The sequence below is a fragment of the Adelges cooleyi genome, unplaced genomic scaffold (assembly GCF_023614345.1).
Source record: "Adelges cooleyi isolate 19-005CV unplaced genomic scaffold, UGA_ACOO_1.1 ACOO_flye_CR_arks_rails_tigmint_CR_PRNA_9, whole genome shotgun sequence".
NCBI classification, from domain to species: Eukaryota; Metazoa; Arthropoda; class Insecta; order Hemiptera; family Adelgidae; genus Adelges; species Adelges cooleyi.
In genome coordinates this window covers 6,190,169-6,206,682 of record NW_026096579.1, presented here as the reverse complement: position 1 = coordinate 6,206,682, position 16,514 = coordinate 6,190,169, and the positions used below count along the sequence as shown (strand labels likewise).

Below are 16,514 nucleotides of genomic sequence, written 5' to 3'. Positions count from 1 at the left end.
GTTAGTGAAAACAACCCAAATCGTTTTTTCTCCAGAAAAAATATGATAACATTATTTGCTTAGTAAAATGTTAAAGATCAACTTACTTTAATCATATATTTTACGGTTAATAAATAACGGTAGATTTTTATTTCCGTTAATATGCTAAAAATACATTATATAGTTAACTGATAACGATTGAGGCTGTGAATCAGTTCGGTGGTAATAGCAATTTTTAAAGCCTTTGTGAACCAGACAAAGCGGCAAATTGATGTTGAAAAAAAAAACCACTAATTCATTGTATATAGCAGCCAATATTTTCTCAGCTTCACGTTCGAATAAAAATCATAAATTATAAATTACAACAATACTACACGATGTTTTGGAAAAATATTTATCATCAACAATGAACAAAAAGTATAACAATCGATTACAATCGCTCTTATTGTATAACTTTTTTTGTAGAAAAAATGTATTGCACTGAACAGAAGAAATTTTCATTTTCTTTTTGTTTAGCTACAAGATTATAGCAACTTAAATAAATATCAAGTAGCATCGGAAATCATTAATAAAATTACACGTCTTGTCGTTGTTATTTAAACATAAAAAAATATATATTAGAATTGCATCAGACCTAACTGTAGCTAAGATTGAATATTAGGTTGTAAGATGTTAATTGTGTTATCAATTAATGTCGATAAAATAAAATACAAAATTTGCAATAAAAAAAAAACACAACTTTGAATAGTTTTTATTATTTATTATCAGTTTGCACATTGTAAATTGTAACCAAATCTCTAAACTCGCTAATTTATCTCAAAGTAAAGAATTTTGATTTAGAAGAATAATACTGAAAGCAATTTTTTGTAAAGTATAACTTTTCCAACACTAGTGAAACAATAAGCCAATAGTTGAAATGTTTCTCTAAACCAAAAAAAAAATGTAATCTTTGTACTGTTATTTTTTACAAGTAGAAACAAATGTTATCTACAAATAAGATTTCTATAAAAAAAAATTATTTTAAAAATGAAGAAACAAATTTATTTTTAAAATATGTATGTACTATGTAATAGTATCATATTGGGGTACGTCACTAAACAACAAAATTTATATTAACATTTTTATTATAATTATTTAAAGATTAACGAATACAAATAACAAAATAAGTGTAGACAAAAGCGAATTTATTAAAAAAAAGACACATTTCTTTTTTTTAATCTAGACATATTTTTTACTTAGGGTGTAAGACCAAAAGTACATTCGACAGAATTTACAACAGTATACCTATTCGTTTTTGGTTTTGACAGTATTTTTAAAATGTTATAACTAAACCGTATACTTTATAAGTATTCTCAAACAAACTCAAAAACATTAACATTTTTTTTTTGGTAAGTATTATGGAGCGTAGTGGTTTATAAATAATTGTAAAAACAATTTTACTGTTGTTTTTTTATCGATTTTTAACGGTAAAGAAGAAAAACTGCTTTGTCTTTTAATAAAAGATACCTCCGGTATATTTGAATTGATCGGTTCAGTGGTTAAATAGTCACGTTAAGTACAAACAAAAAATTAAACCGAGTCTTTGAAAAATCAATATAATATGTTCTCGGTTCCGCTTCAAAGCGAAAATTGTTTGCATATAAATGCAAGATTACTGTTGGCAATGGAATACAAATTAACATAAAAACATACATTTTAGAATATTTCACTGATATTTTGTGGAGATTATTAGCATTTTGTTTTAGCTGTTTTATAAAATCCGTGAAAAACCCATGCTCTCGACTTATTGTGAGAATGATATTATTTTAAATATTATATTTTTTTAATTAAAGCCCACAAACGGTCCCACGAATGTTTTGAGACAGTATATTGCACTAAGTGTATATATATATTATGTACATAGGTGAATAAAAAATCGACATTGTCGATTAGATATGCACACTTTTATTATTATTGCAAAACTGTTTTTTTTTCTGGATAACTGTGGAGACGCCATTTTAATATAAATAAGTTTAAGAGGAATAAATCGAATATGTTAATAATATGTTATGTACAATGTGTGCGATAACGAGCACAAGTACCTAATACAAAATGATTAGTAACAATATTAAAGTTCAAACGTTGTTCAAGTTAGGCTCGTTATTGTTTCGAATATGATAAATAAGTAAACATCTCTGAAACTCGGATACCGTTATGATAATAAAGTCAACAGACACGGGCCGGAGTTGTCTGGAGAGAAACATCACACGCAACACTGGAAATGTGTTCTTTAAATATATTTTGTTCGTAAAATATTGAGACAGATACATAATAAACTAAGGTATAAAAGGCAAACAATTCTATAGAAACAATTCTTGTATCTATCTAAGATGGTTTATTCATCGAATGTACGCTTAAATCATATCTGTTAGTTTGCATAAGCGGTTTTCTTATAAAAACACGTGCCTCTTAAGTATTATCCGACTGATTTGAACTTGTAATAATTAGCGAACGAGAATTCTAATTATTATTTGGCGCACACACACACACATTGTTGTTTACCTGATATTCGTTTGGTATTCGGTTAACGCGCGACCAGCTCTTGTGAACAGCATCACATTGAGAACCAATGCCAGCGACCAGAACAGACCCACGGCAATGGCAGACTGAAAAGTTGGGCCTAGCAATCTGAATACAGCCAATGTGCGGTTGGACGACGCCGTCAGTGTGTCGTTGTAGCCGTTGAATATCCGACTTGTGTATATACTTGTGGCTGAAAAAAAAAATGGTTTAAAAAAAAAAATTGAGAAATGTTGGCAGAGAATATTGACAAGAGGGAATATTCCATTGAGATGGGAAAGAAGGGAAAGAAACGAACTGGTGAAACGGGTAACTTGATTTATTTAAAGGTAGATAGATGGAAGAAAAAAGGCCGTGGGGTGAATAAAAAAAATGGTACAAATATAATTTTTGCCGGCAGGGGTTTGATGGCCGACGCCAATTGTATGGGATGAGGTAAAATAAAAACCATCAGATCTTTGTTTGCATACCCCGTAGTCTTAGCATTAAAGTAGTCCTTGAAATGTCAATAGTGAATACGTCCCCCTTAAACAATTGTTCTAGGGCAAACAATATATTTAAATAGATAAAAAGTAACAGTGTAGTTGATTATTTTAATTACCGTGATATGAAATTTGGTCATAAAAAAAATGTACACCTACATACAAAATCGACACAAAACAATTTTTTATGTAACTATGTCAAATCAATCGCCTCAGCCGGTTCTTTTTATACAAACAGCATTTTTGTCCAAATTCTCATCGATTTTTTTTACCTAATAATAAGAAAGAACTTTTTGATAAGTAAGTTTTGATTTAGAGTCTGAATTAAAAAAAAACCCTATAATCTTCTTAGATAAGGCTTGATGAGAGAAAATAGTATACTAATTAAAAAATAATTGTGTAGAGACAAATTATTATTAGTATTTTTATTTTACTTGATTATTATTTTTATAATATTATAAGACCGCTGCCAATATTAAAACTAGTACAAAGACAAACTTACTGAAAAGCGCTTAAGATCAAAAGAAAACTAAAAAAAAAGTAGATTTTACAAGAGCGACCTGTGTAAACGAAAAAAAACTGTATTATTTATTGCTTTAATTAAAAAAAACAAAATCGCCATATCGAACAACTTTTGACGGAGTTTCTTTCATTATAAAATGCAAATTAGATTTCGGTCAAACGCAACACCAAACATAGATTCATTAAGCCGAGAGGTTAGGCAGGCACAGCCATTAAATCAACCTCGTTTCAAAAAAAATAAATGACCACGTTAGTATTATAAAAAAAATATGTATATTGGTAAGTCGAACAAACTCGGTAGACGATAAGTGGCATCGAATTATACATTTTTTATACCTACATAACGCTTAGTAAAAAAAAAAAGAAATTGAAAAGGATTATAATATTAAAAACTGTCTGGTATTTGGTAATTTTTTTCATCATCTACAAATGCACACGTTTGGGGTCTGAAAACTTATTCAAATATACTACAAAGGTATTAATAATGTTCACTGTGTTCAAGTTGTTATAGTCGCCATTTTTAGGTGCAATTATCAGAACTGGTCTCAAAATAAATGTTAAAAATTTAGTAACAAAAAAAAAAAAATAATAATAATTAAAAAAATTCCGGTTTTATGTTTTTTAAGTTGCATACAAATTTTTTACAAATGTTTAAAAAAAACAAATTGTAAAATGGAAAATGGAGGATAAAAAAATCAGTTTACTCTGGTTGATGTTCTATATTCGTATGGTGATGTGTAGTAATTATTAGTAATAATTACAGCAGTGTATTTTAACCTTGTACACTGTTGAGAGTTCCATGCAGGCCTGTGTGGTGCAAACGACTTTGATCGAATTCTATAATTTAATTTATAGCATTGGTGTATAACGTGACTTCTGAAAGAAAAACGGATGTACGTACATATTATATTTATTGCGGTTACTTAATTAATTTGTCCCGCTTGTTTTTGGCGAAAGCTCAACAAGGTGTGTTACAGCGAAATTCAATTAACCGTTTCACGGTTTGTACTGTGTGTGTGTGTGTCGATAGTGAAATATAAGTTTGAGGGCAAGGTTTAATCGTGGACAATGAATCATAGTCGGGATCCAATCTAGCCGCGAACAAATCAAATACAAGTCACAGACGGTGAGACAGCGAGGCTTCTTGTAATTATATTGAGCATCTCACATGCCGCTTAAGGTGTGTATAGTCTCACGATATTATTGTTGTCTACTATATTATGTCGACTTAAGATTCCGTACCTACAGGGTGATCCATTTAACGCAAGGCGCTCATTTTCTTCGAAATACTGTAAAATAGCATTAAGCAAAATGTCTCCAAAAACCGCGATGGGCTAAGGCCGAGTAATTATTATTTTAGTAAACCAAGTTTGAGCGACACGCGGTTCGTGTTACATGAGCATTTTCTCTATGTCAGCTTGCGACAACGGTTGTTCAAAATAATAGCACGCATTATTTCCCGTCTTAAGTAAGAATATAATAACATCTCAAGTGCTTGCACTAACGTCGCGAGACTATTATTAAAATTATTAATATTATGTGCTGCTTCATACGTGACCCGTCATACGTTTTGTAACCTACCGGCAGTTTGCCACAGTGGTAACGGTGTTGATGAAAAAACAAAAACACGAGACTCGGTCGAAAAATAACACATGGTATGTTAAAGTTACAAAAAAAATAAAACCAGCAATTTTTTTTGGAAATTAAACCTCTCTTCTCCAAAAAAAAATAACAAAAATTATTGCATACTGACCTACATAAATGCGATGTTTGAACACTTATTTATCCACTTATTTATTTACCACACTCTACTTATTATTTAGCGTGATAAAATAAACACAAACGTTTTAATAACAACCGGCGTGTGTAAATGATAATGTGATAGATAGGAGGAGGAATAGATGAGAAGAAGAGGGGGTGGGAATGGAATGTCGATAAAGGGATATCCATAATTCTTAAATGACTGATAAGAGATTACTGATAAGCAAATCAAATGATAAGATATTACTGATAAGAGATCCAGCTGATAAGAGACAGAAGACTTAGTTATAACTTATAAGCTATATATTGTAATATATCAAGAGTGTATTTTATATTCAAGTTTAATATTTTTAACTATTATTATCATTACTACATAGTTAATAAAAATCACGTTTTCGCTATTTGTTCAAATTTATAGAATAAAAACACTTAACTCGAAAAGGTAATTCCAAAGATAAAAATTTTAATTTTATCGTTTAAATCCTTTTTCGTACTTAGCTATTTGTTTAAAATGCGGGTTTCGATATAAACACAACATCAAAGAAAAAGGTACACCTGTTAATCCTCGACAACAAAAATAAACAAGAACGGAAAGCCGTTTTCGGATAAGCTACATCCGTAGGTACCTATATGAAACTTTCCAGCCATATTACTACAACTTAGGTAGTTAAATACAATATTGTAAAATAAATAACCAACTCGAATAAACGTTTGGATGTTTTTATAGTAATTTCACTACCTATAGGAACTTCAATATTATGTAAACAATAAACATAATATTGTTTACTATCTGCTTTAATTCTTAAGTTGAAACCAATAAAACTCTCCATATAAAGTTCAGCGTTATGAAGTAAATCTAACCTAGTCAAGTACGCATTTCAGATATGTTATACATATTAATAATTTATAGAGGAAAATTATAATCTTGAATAATTTATTTTAATCAATTTAATAAATAATTAACGAAGGGTAGAGAAAAGGATGGAAGAAAATGGTGATTAGTTGGGTTGAGAGAATGGAAGGAGTTAGCCGTAGTCCAATCGAGTTACACTTAATACCCATAAAGACCATATTAAATCGGTTAACTATGTACAAATGCTGGGTTGCATAATGAATTTAATGGTTAATTAAAATTTAATGGACCAATCACGGGTAACTAAACTATGTTTAAGGAACCCTTAAACATCTAATGGTACACTAAACGTTTAGTGAAAGTTTATGCAACCCGGCATAATAATACCTACTTACAATTTACGCATAAAGTACAGTTAAAAACGTTTGAAATGTATATATCCATAATATATAATTAGAAAGATTTTTTTTTTATGTTTAAAGAATTATAAAAACGAACATAATATGACAAACAATAAAACATTAGTTGTAAATACGGTGTTTATAATATTTAGAAACAACATGGAAAAAACAGTATTCGGGACGAAATTTCTTTTTTTTTCCAGCTAAAAATTGTATTATTTTCTATTAATTAAATACGTTTTCCAGAACAATTTTACACATTAAAAAAATCACATCTTCTTAACCACTGCACCGATTTTTTTCTTGTCTATACATCAGAAACTGTACATAAAAGTTACTCTGTTGCGCTAAAAATTAAAAAATTCACCATTTCTTTTGAAAATCGAGAAAAAAAATCCAAAAATTGTGGATATTTTTCTACTTTAAATTAAGCTACACTATAATTTTTTTAAAAACGTCAATTAGTTCTAAAATTGAATGGAATATTTTCAAAATATAATGGTATGAATTATGTCGGCAAAATCAAAACTCGTTGTCCCCTGGGAAGAGTGGACAATTTTTCTTTATTTGATTTTTTTTAGTGAAGTTAAGAAATTTAATATCTCAATATTATACCATAGATAAGATTAGATTGATACTTAAACTATACAACTCTACAATTGGTAAAAGTTTTTTCTTCAAAAGTCTATTTATCAAGAATATTTATTTTGTTAAGCTATTCCTATTTTAGTGTAATATACTTATTATTTTATTTACTAAATTTATTATTTCTGTGTATTATAGGACCGGAACAGCTTGACCTACAAACGTTATGGGCTAAGTTTTTCTTGAAAAATATCACTTAAGTATTATTCTTCAATACTAATAGTTTGTACCCATTCATAGACATCAGTGTGACTACGGTTAGTCTGTCTATAAATATAAATGTTTACACGCAGTAGTACATTTTTTTATGTTTTCAAATAAAAAAACATTATTTTAAGTCATTTCATAGTGACCTATATATATATATTTTTTTTGATTTGCCAATAAATTATTTTAAAACGAATTAATTTTGAACATTGCTGTTTGAGTAAGTAATAATATTAAATCAGACGTTTCATTATGTTAAGTTTTAATTATTCCAATTGAAATCGTTGAAGCGAGTAAATTAATTTATAATCATTATTTGATTATGTTTTTACCTGAGATTAAATATGTACGCATAATTTTACTTTTCATTAACATAATACTGTCAATAATAATTATTATTTCGACGATTCAGGACGAGAAACGGCTGACTTGAAATGTGTCAATTTTCAATAAAGAACGTTTAAACATAACGAAAACGACGTCGAAAATTAACTTATACCGTTCGAAGTAAGTTTAACATAAAATTAATTGACTTATTTAAAAGTATGCACGGGACACAATTTATTATAATATTTTATAGTGTATACTTTTAAGTCAATATAGACTCGTTCATATACGATATAAAACATGTACTGAAAAAATAAATACATTTAAATGAGGTTGTTGTAATTTTAGTTTTTAACATAAAATAGTTTTTGGATTTACTTTGAAAATAATTATTCAAAAGTGGTTATCGACCTGTCAACATTTTCAATAAATTATTCTTAATTTGAAAACTTAATAAATATATAAAATATATTCAAGTTTCAAAAGTTTATAAAAAACAATCTAATTTGGGAGGGGGTTAAAATTGAGATCACATTGTATAAAACACTACTGAAAAGGTAAGTTCAATAACTGATTAAAAATGTTGAGTGGATTACTTTGAGAAAATCACCCTGTAGAATAAAAATTTAAAATTTGGAGTTGTTTCGCAAGTCAAGGAACTATTTATTTTATGATTATTTTAGTGGATATGCACCATTTTGTTGTTTCAACGGTAACTAATTGTCAATTTTTTATATAAATAATAATTAAATCTGTAAACTATTTATATTTTACTGCGAAAATTATTAAAACAACAAAAAACACATCACTGTAAAATCATACTAAAGTCTCAGTTTCGCGTGAAAGCTAAACAAAAAAAAATAACGTTAGTTGGCTTTTAAAAAGTTATTAGGTTTTTTTATTTTATTGACCACTACTTGTCTTTTCAACATTTTAACGCTACACCAGCTGTTAATAGTGTATTACTATTAACTAAAAAAGCCACTAGCTTTTTTTTAAAAAAAAAAACAACCGTTTCATGGTTAACATAAATTTCAAGTTAATTTTGTACAAATCTGAATTACTCAAGTTTTATATTTTTTTTATAAGAAATAAAAGGAATAAAAAAGGATGATAAATTGCTTGACGAGGTTATGCGAGTTGGATGATTGTTATAGTATTATGATCTGTTTTTTTCCCAACAAAACACAAATGTCACGTTTTTTTTTATTATTTATTGCGCCGAATAAAATATAATTTGTATCCATTATATTATTATGGTTATGTAACGAAAAATCCGTTTATAATGTGAACTACTTATATAATAACGGTTTTGAAAAATGAATGAGATAATATTTTTATTTTAGTTTTCTTTTGTTAAAAGTGTAGAATTTATTGTTTTTCGAAAAAAAAAAAAGATTTGAAATTATGTTAAGCTATTATATATAACTAGTGGCTGCGTTTTAATACTGTTGTGGTTTTTAACATTTTTTTCGTTTTGTCCAAAATTAAAATTTTGATATACAATATATTTGTTTGTATTTTGTTATTTTATTGAAAATAATATACTTTTATAATATTATTGATTACACTCTTTAAGAACTCAGGTCATTTCTTAATTCAAATTTATTTTATAGTAAAATTAATAACGATTGACTTTTCGGTCATTTTTTTATATACAACGTGCGATAACTGATTTAATATTGAAAAAGAAAATGGATTTTATTCAATTTTTGGGTGTTTTTTAATGTAAAAAAGACCCCGAGTTTTCGTTAACTTTATAATGAAGAGGAAACATTTTATTAAATTCTAAAAACAAAGAACAAAAACTCATTAAAAGAATGAATATAAAAAAAACTGAATTTGACCAAAATGCTAATGAATGTTGTTGATTTAGTTATAATTTTATCATATTATCGCTGACGTCGCGCCCAAATTATCACTTTTGTTATGTATCACTTTCAGTTTTTAAAATTTTTTTTGTAAACCTGTTACCTCCCCATTCCCACTATGCCACGACCTCACTGTACTAGCTTTTTGTTTTGTACAAATTAATATGCAAGCCAAAAACACATGTGTAGCGCACGTCTGGTCTAGTTAAAATATAATATTTTCAAAACCGTCAAAACCGCAGAGAACACTGTCAACGAAAATCGACAGAAACATAATTATAAACCGCGCAGACACGGTTTACATGCTAACGGTCAATGGTCGGTGATGTGTTTACTATGAGAGAAGGTCTCATCCCTCGCGCACAACGGTGTCATTAATATACATTACAGGTAATATGCAACGTGACGATTAACAGTAAACAGTGTTATTGTTTACTTCTGGAAAATTCTGCGATATTATACCACAGCATATTGTCACAGATTATACAAAACCAGACGGTGCTATCCCATTTAAAGCAATGTCAGCAAACCACAAAACCCTCTCCTTCATTGGCACAACAAGAGGAGGGCTAAGGAGGTTCAGACCTTTAAAGCCTGGCAATTTGTTGGTATATCAATTGGTTCTTTTTCTATGTATTATTAAAATTTAGTATTTTTTTAATAAATTATTAAAAATTAGTGGATCGAGTTATCGAAGTGTTAAAAATGGGCTCTACTCAATTTGATGTAAACACGAGTCTAATGGGATTGTAATAAAATACAATCCCAAAATTGGACAATATGAAAGGTTTTATTTTTAACAAATATTATAATCAAAACGGATTTGCACAACACTACAGACTACCTAATACAAGATTGGCCATTCTATTGTTAAAACTAGCCAGCGGTTAGTATGCATTCAAGAGGGATATTTATAAGTATGCCAATACACTACCTTCGTACATAGTTTGCCTCCTTCTTTGAACGTGTGGGCGAGTCACTACTTTATTTATAATAACACAATGGATAAGCCATATTTTGCCACCCTTTTTGAATATGTGGGCGTGCCACTTTTGTATTTATAACAACACAATGGCTTATCCATCTCTGCCTCTTTATCTATAATTATCTATGTATCTATCATATAGTGTAAAATATGTCTGCCTCTTAAGTTTTATTTTGCGTACAACTCTAATATTTTTGGAATATTAGAAATCATTTTAAGCAAAGTACTTTTCAAGCAATTGTAAATTACATTTTTTCAACTGCTTGAAAACAAAAATATACATTTTAATCGAATAAATCAATCTAAATAAACCAGTTGGAGTTTATACGGTATGTATGAACAAAAATAATTAACCGAAACAAAAATTAAAGATGAAAATTGTTTCATTAAGTAGGTACTGAAGTTAAGCAAACAAGTTTTACACTTTAAAATATGTACTCATCTGTTATACGATGTTGATAAATTTGGCTTAATTATACATCTGTGTATTATTAACTACATAAAACTATAGTTAAAAAACTATCTGTAACCTTATATAGATAAGTTTTAAGTTCTTTTTGCACAAAATTAATACACCCACTCAAATGCATCATTGTATAATTAATGTTTTAGAAATGGGTAACTATATTATAATACCTCATTCTATTATACACTCTTAGGTAACGGTAATACTGTTTGTAATAGAACCTAGTTGTTGTTGACATCAGGTGTAAAAATATCTATTTACATGTTGGTACCGTCAACATGAAAGTGTCAGGTTAGCTTAATCTTATCCATTACCACTGAACGCATAAACTAGCGTTACCTAAATCAGGTTTTCTTGACACTGACCCGACCGAGATCAGAGAACTAACAAAGCAAAACACTAATTAATACAGGTAAATTACTCGAGGTAATGAGTTGTGCTATTGTTTCGTTCACAACGAAGTGATCTCTATTGGAATACCACTAAGAAATATCCTAATACACCCCAAACATAATGATGTATTGTTTTACACGCATATTGTATATAACAATGAGAATGTTAGCTCAATGGTTAGAAGTTAGAACGGTAATTGGATTAAGAACAGTTATGTGAGTTTATAACGTTTAAGTAAAAGTTAAAAGCATATGAAGTTAAGGAGAAAGCTAAGTTGAATCTGACAAACAATGATTTTAAAGTAACCATTTTAATAAAAAAAAACATTTGTCTTTGTTATTAGTTATTTTAATACGTTTTGAAAATCTGTTTACATTTTATTTATACTCGTAATAATTATTATTAGCATACAATTTAGTAAACCATCATCTCTTGATGGCAGCGTTGGCCTGTTAAGCTGATGATGATAAATTTAATAAACACTTAAATGTTTGGAAGACATACAATTAAACAAATATTGACCTAAATTAGTCTATGTTTCATTTAAGACAGATTTTAAAATTTTTTTAAGAGTGAATACTACCGCACTCCACCACCGAACCTAAACTTGAAACTTAAATAAATTTGAAATATGTAATTGGTAAGTTTACCACACAGTGTACTTTCTCCAAGCTTGGTAAACGATAAACTAGACAAGCGATTAATCAGGATAAGTAATTAAAATAAAGGAGAAAGAAATAAAGTAACAAAATAGAACGATGTATAAAAAGAGAAAGAGACAAAAGAAGTTAACGAAGATGGGAAGATAAGTCAGTGTTAAATATTGTAAATTACATACCGGCAGCCAGTACAGTACTTAAGCCCGCAGGAATTCCGAGTCCAAGATTGGCAAATGAACCCTTATCTTCTATGCATGCGACACTTCCCATGACAACTGCCAGTATTCCACAGACAATCTAAAAAAACAAGTTATAAAAAAATGGGTTTCAATAGGTGTAATGTAAATACATATCAAGTAAAAAAAATATTTATACATAATTAATTGTCAAACTTTATATTTACAATTACAATTTACCAGTGTTAGGTTTAGATAATTAAATAGTTCTCCAGATAAAATAATAGTTAATGAAATATTTTTTTTGAAAAAATAAACATATCTAATATATATATATGTACTTGTTTAATGTTTAAATTTTATCTTAGTGCTTGGCTTAATAAATTAGTCATCTGAATAAATGATAAAATAAATATTTTGTTTAGACAACAGTAAAAGACATTTTTACTTTAATACAAAACGTTTTTTAAGTGTATTGAAATCGCCGAACCGAATCGTTCATATTTATCATTAATGTTTGAATTTTTTCGATATGAAGTTATTTGCGGTATGTACTCAAAGGGGTAAATGTCAAAAAAGGGTCAGTCATGTAAAAAAAAAAAATGTGTAAAATGAAAGCATGAAACATTAGACGTATCGTGGAGGTTTGTCTGAAAACGTCATGAAGCCACAATATGTTGGAGTAATGTTGTAAGGGTGTGCATTTTTTATAGTAGACAAGTAAAAAGAGAGAGCAACGGCGTGGCAGAAATAAATAAATTGTACGTTGAACGAATAGTGCAATAAAAAGCAAGGAGAATGAAATAAGAAATTTAGTAAAATATATGAAACAGCCCAGAAGCCGTTTCAATAATAATAGGAAAACAAATAAGAGAGAAAAGTCGAACTGGGCTTGGACGTGTTCAGTGTAGACAAAAAGATGTGCGAATGGTCAAAGCGATAAATAGAAAAGATTGTGAATAAATAGATTTTACTTTTGATAAACATAAACCGCATACCGTACATGCATAAATCATTAATAACGTTTGTAGAATGCTTTAAAAACTACTTAATCTGTACACCGTAGTTGAGAAAAATAAATAAGCGGTTTTAATTGTTGTGTACTGAAAACAAGAAGAAAACTTGTCTTTTGCTCTTACAATCAATTACATTACAATAATTGTATTTTGAACCCAATCCAGAATAAGACAATTTTACCAATAGTAGTAGTTTTATTAGTTTTTATTCTAATGAGCGTTTTTTTTTTATTTCCATAAAGCTTTTTATCTTCTTTTTTTTTTAGTTCTTATTTTTTTTAAACACTTTTCTCGTGTTGGAAGTAAAGTTAATTCGTTTAAAGGTGATCCAATTAACGTAGGACGCTAATTTTCTCGGAAAACACTTTTTTGTTGTAATCATTTTTATTTATGCTATTTAATATTTTTAGTATTTTCCAAAGCGCTATCAACTTTTGAAACTTAAATGGGAACGTATATATTTTTTAATTATAGTAAGTATAAGTTTTAAAAATTGACAGCGCTCTAGAAAATACTAAATAAAGGTAAGTAATAATTGGTGACCGTATAGCAATGTGGAATAACATAAACAAAAATGTTTTCAAAAAGAAAAACTATACCATGGTAATTATTTCCCGAAAAAATGAGTGTCTTACATTAAATAGATAGGTTTTTCTTTATCAATAATTTCCATTGACCCCTCTGTAGGTTAAGGTTATAACAATGCATTTTTTATACACATAATGCAACATTTTTTTAAGTAATATTTCTGAAACTTTTTAGTTGACAAAGTAACAAATTCAATTTTAAATGTCTACTACAATTTTGGTGATCATAAAATTGGTTTATAGTTATAAAATATTAAAGTAGCCGCCAAGCCAAGTTGAGACATTTTCGTTGTCCATAAATATAAAGACGTTATCCGATAAAATAAGACGATATTATTTAGCCTCTAAATTGGTTTCACAACTTTTCTGACTTAAACGTTTTTTTTCTTAATTTTGCTGATACTTTAAACGGAGTTCGCTAAGTGTTTTTGTCGGGTTGGACATTTTGACAAATTATATTTTTTTCTGTTTGTGAAAAAAATTTGTTGACTGCAAATAAGAACATTTTGTAGGATCATATGTTATAGAGAAATTTATTTTTTCACATCAATATTTTATGATAAAAAACCCAAAGTTTTAAATAAACATTTTTTGAAAAATCTACACCTGGCTCTTCTAATAGTGTGATATTTCATGCGGGCCTTGTATATAATATGATTAGATTGAATAGCAAACACCGTTAGATCAAAGTATCTTGAAAACAGTATGACGTTTTTCGAGGAAATAATATAATAAATTTGTATACAGGGTGACCAAATTAAAGTAATCTATTTTATCTTCTAGAATTATAATATTGCCAGAGCGCTGACAACTTTAGCGACTCGAATTGTGACCCATAATAATATTGAATAAAAAAAAATAATTACCTACGGTGGGAGGCAAGTAGTACTTTTTTAAATAAGATGTCACGGACAGATGTGTAAAGGTCACTGGAGCAGTCTAGTATGTATGTAATTATGACGTTTAACTGGAGATGGCATGCAATTAGGATACATATTATACTGTATAATAGAATATTCGATTTATTTGAAGACTGGTCATTGTTTTTTTTCTTCAAGCATCTTTGATGTGAAATGAAAGTTTTTGAGTAGGGTCGGATGCTTGGGTTCTTTAGACGGTTTGATCATTGACATGAGGCCAAGTGAAACGCACCCTGCCCCTTTGTTGTTGATATTTTTTTTTTTGTTGTGCTTACCCATTGCCATATGCATAATATTGTACAGCGTTAGTTGAATTTTATGTTATAGTAATTTTTTCTATTGTAAATAATTTTTCAGAAAAAACGCTTATGCTATATATTTTATATCCATATAAATTATGTGCAGCAACACAAACGTTGCCATCGTAGTTCGGATTTGAATTTTACACCCTCATTTATGATATTTTTTGCTAAATAATCGCAAAAACTCAAACGCCATTTATTAACAATAAAAATTGTAGCCATTAATTACTATGCGGCTACATCGCCATTGTGTGCATGACCTAAATTGTGCGAACCGTTGATTGAAAAGGACAATTGAAACTAATTTAGTATTCTATCGAAACGTCATTTTGGAGTCGGCCAAGTCGTGTCACCAACGACGAATTTTTGGTATTGACATTAATATCTACATTTTTAAAATTGCTAAAAAACTATATAAATATAATATATTCATATTGGACTGTGAAACAACACTTAAGGATAATCAGTATGGAAATAACGAAGGATACATTAAATATAATACATAGAAATTTGTGTTCTGTGTGATTTATGATTAGTGTCAAGTGATTGATTAATGTATTATATGTTTTTCATGCATACTTTAATTTGCTAAAATTATATTATTAATAACTCTAATCAATTTATACAATATGTATATCCGATTATTTGATTGGTCTTAAACTATTGATTTTACTATTCATATGTATTGTTTATTTGTCTTTAAACTCTACGAATTGTACTTTACAACCTATAACATTGACGTCTGAGTCACTATATATGTATATTCTGTTAGACAGGTAGCCGCTTTGTTTGTTTTTTTTTTAAAATAAAAGTAGTTCTCTCTTAAAAAAACAGATAGAAAATTGATAAAATATAATAAGTATGGCCGAAAACGCATTTGTGGATAAAAATTTAATTTAAAGCCTTTTGGTTCGCATCAATTAATTTTCTGTTAAAATAAAAAATGTGATTTAATAAAAAAAATGCCATTTTTTCGGTCATAAACGTATTTTAACAAAAATTCTCAACCAAGTAATTACACCAAGCGGTTAGTGTAACTAATAAAAGTGGTTAAAAGCAAAATAGCAAAAGATTCCGGTACACTGGTTCCAAAAATAATACCGTGCACAATTTGGTGTTCGTGCCATAACAGACACACTTATTGTTCAACTCCAGTGTTTTAACCTAAACGTCTTGGTCACGCTATGTAAACGTTTTACTCCAAACAACGCTATACAGTTTAACCCGCACTGGTTTTCAAAATACTAATCCAAGTACAAGGGAAAAATACAAATGACCATATTTTTTATTTTTATTTAAGGCATACATAGCGTTTTGAAGATTATGGCATAACAGTTTTTGGAAAACTCTTCAATGTCAATTTATGTGATGTATACATTTTCAACGTCTTACAATATATTTTC

The 16,514-nt window shown here is 28.6% G+C and overlaps 1 protein-coding gene across 1 annotated transcript in view; it reads right to left on the bottom strand.

Annotated features, from left to right (window-relative positions):
- Positions 1-16,514, bottom strand: part of LOC126846726 (uncharacterized) — a 47,000-nt gene that overhangs the window by 13,529 nt on the left and 16,957 nt on the right. Inside the window, exons 3-4 of the mRNA XM_050586506.1 lie at positions 12,290-12,407; positions 2,521-2,731 (exon numbers count right to left, since the gene is read on the bottom strand). Coding sequence (XP_050442463.1) covers positions 2,521-2,731; positions 12,290-12,407 — 329 coding nt within the window. The remainder of the gene's footprint in view (positions 1-2,520; positions 2,732-12,289; positions 12,408-16,514) is intronic.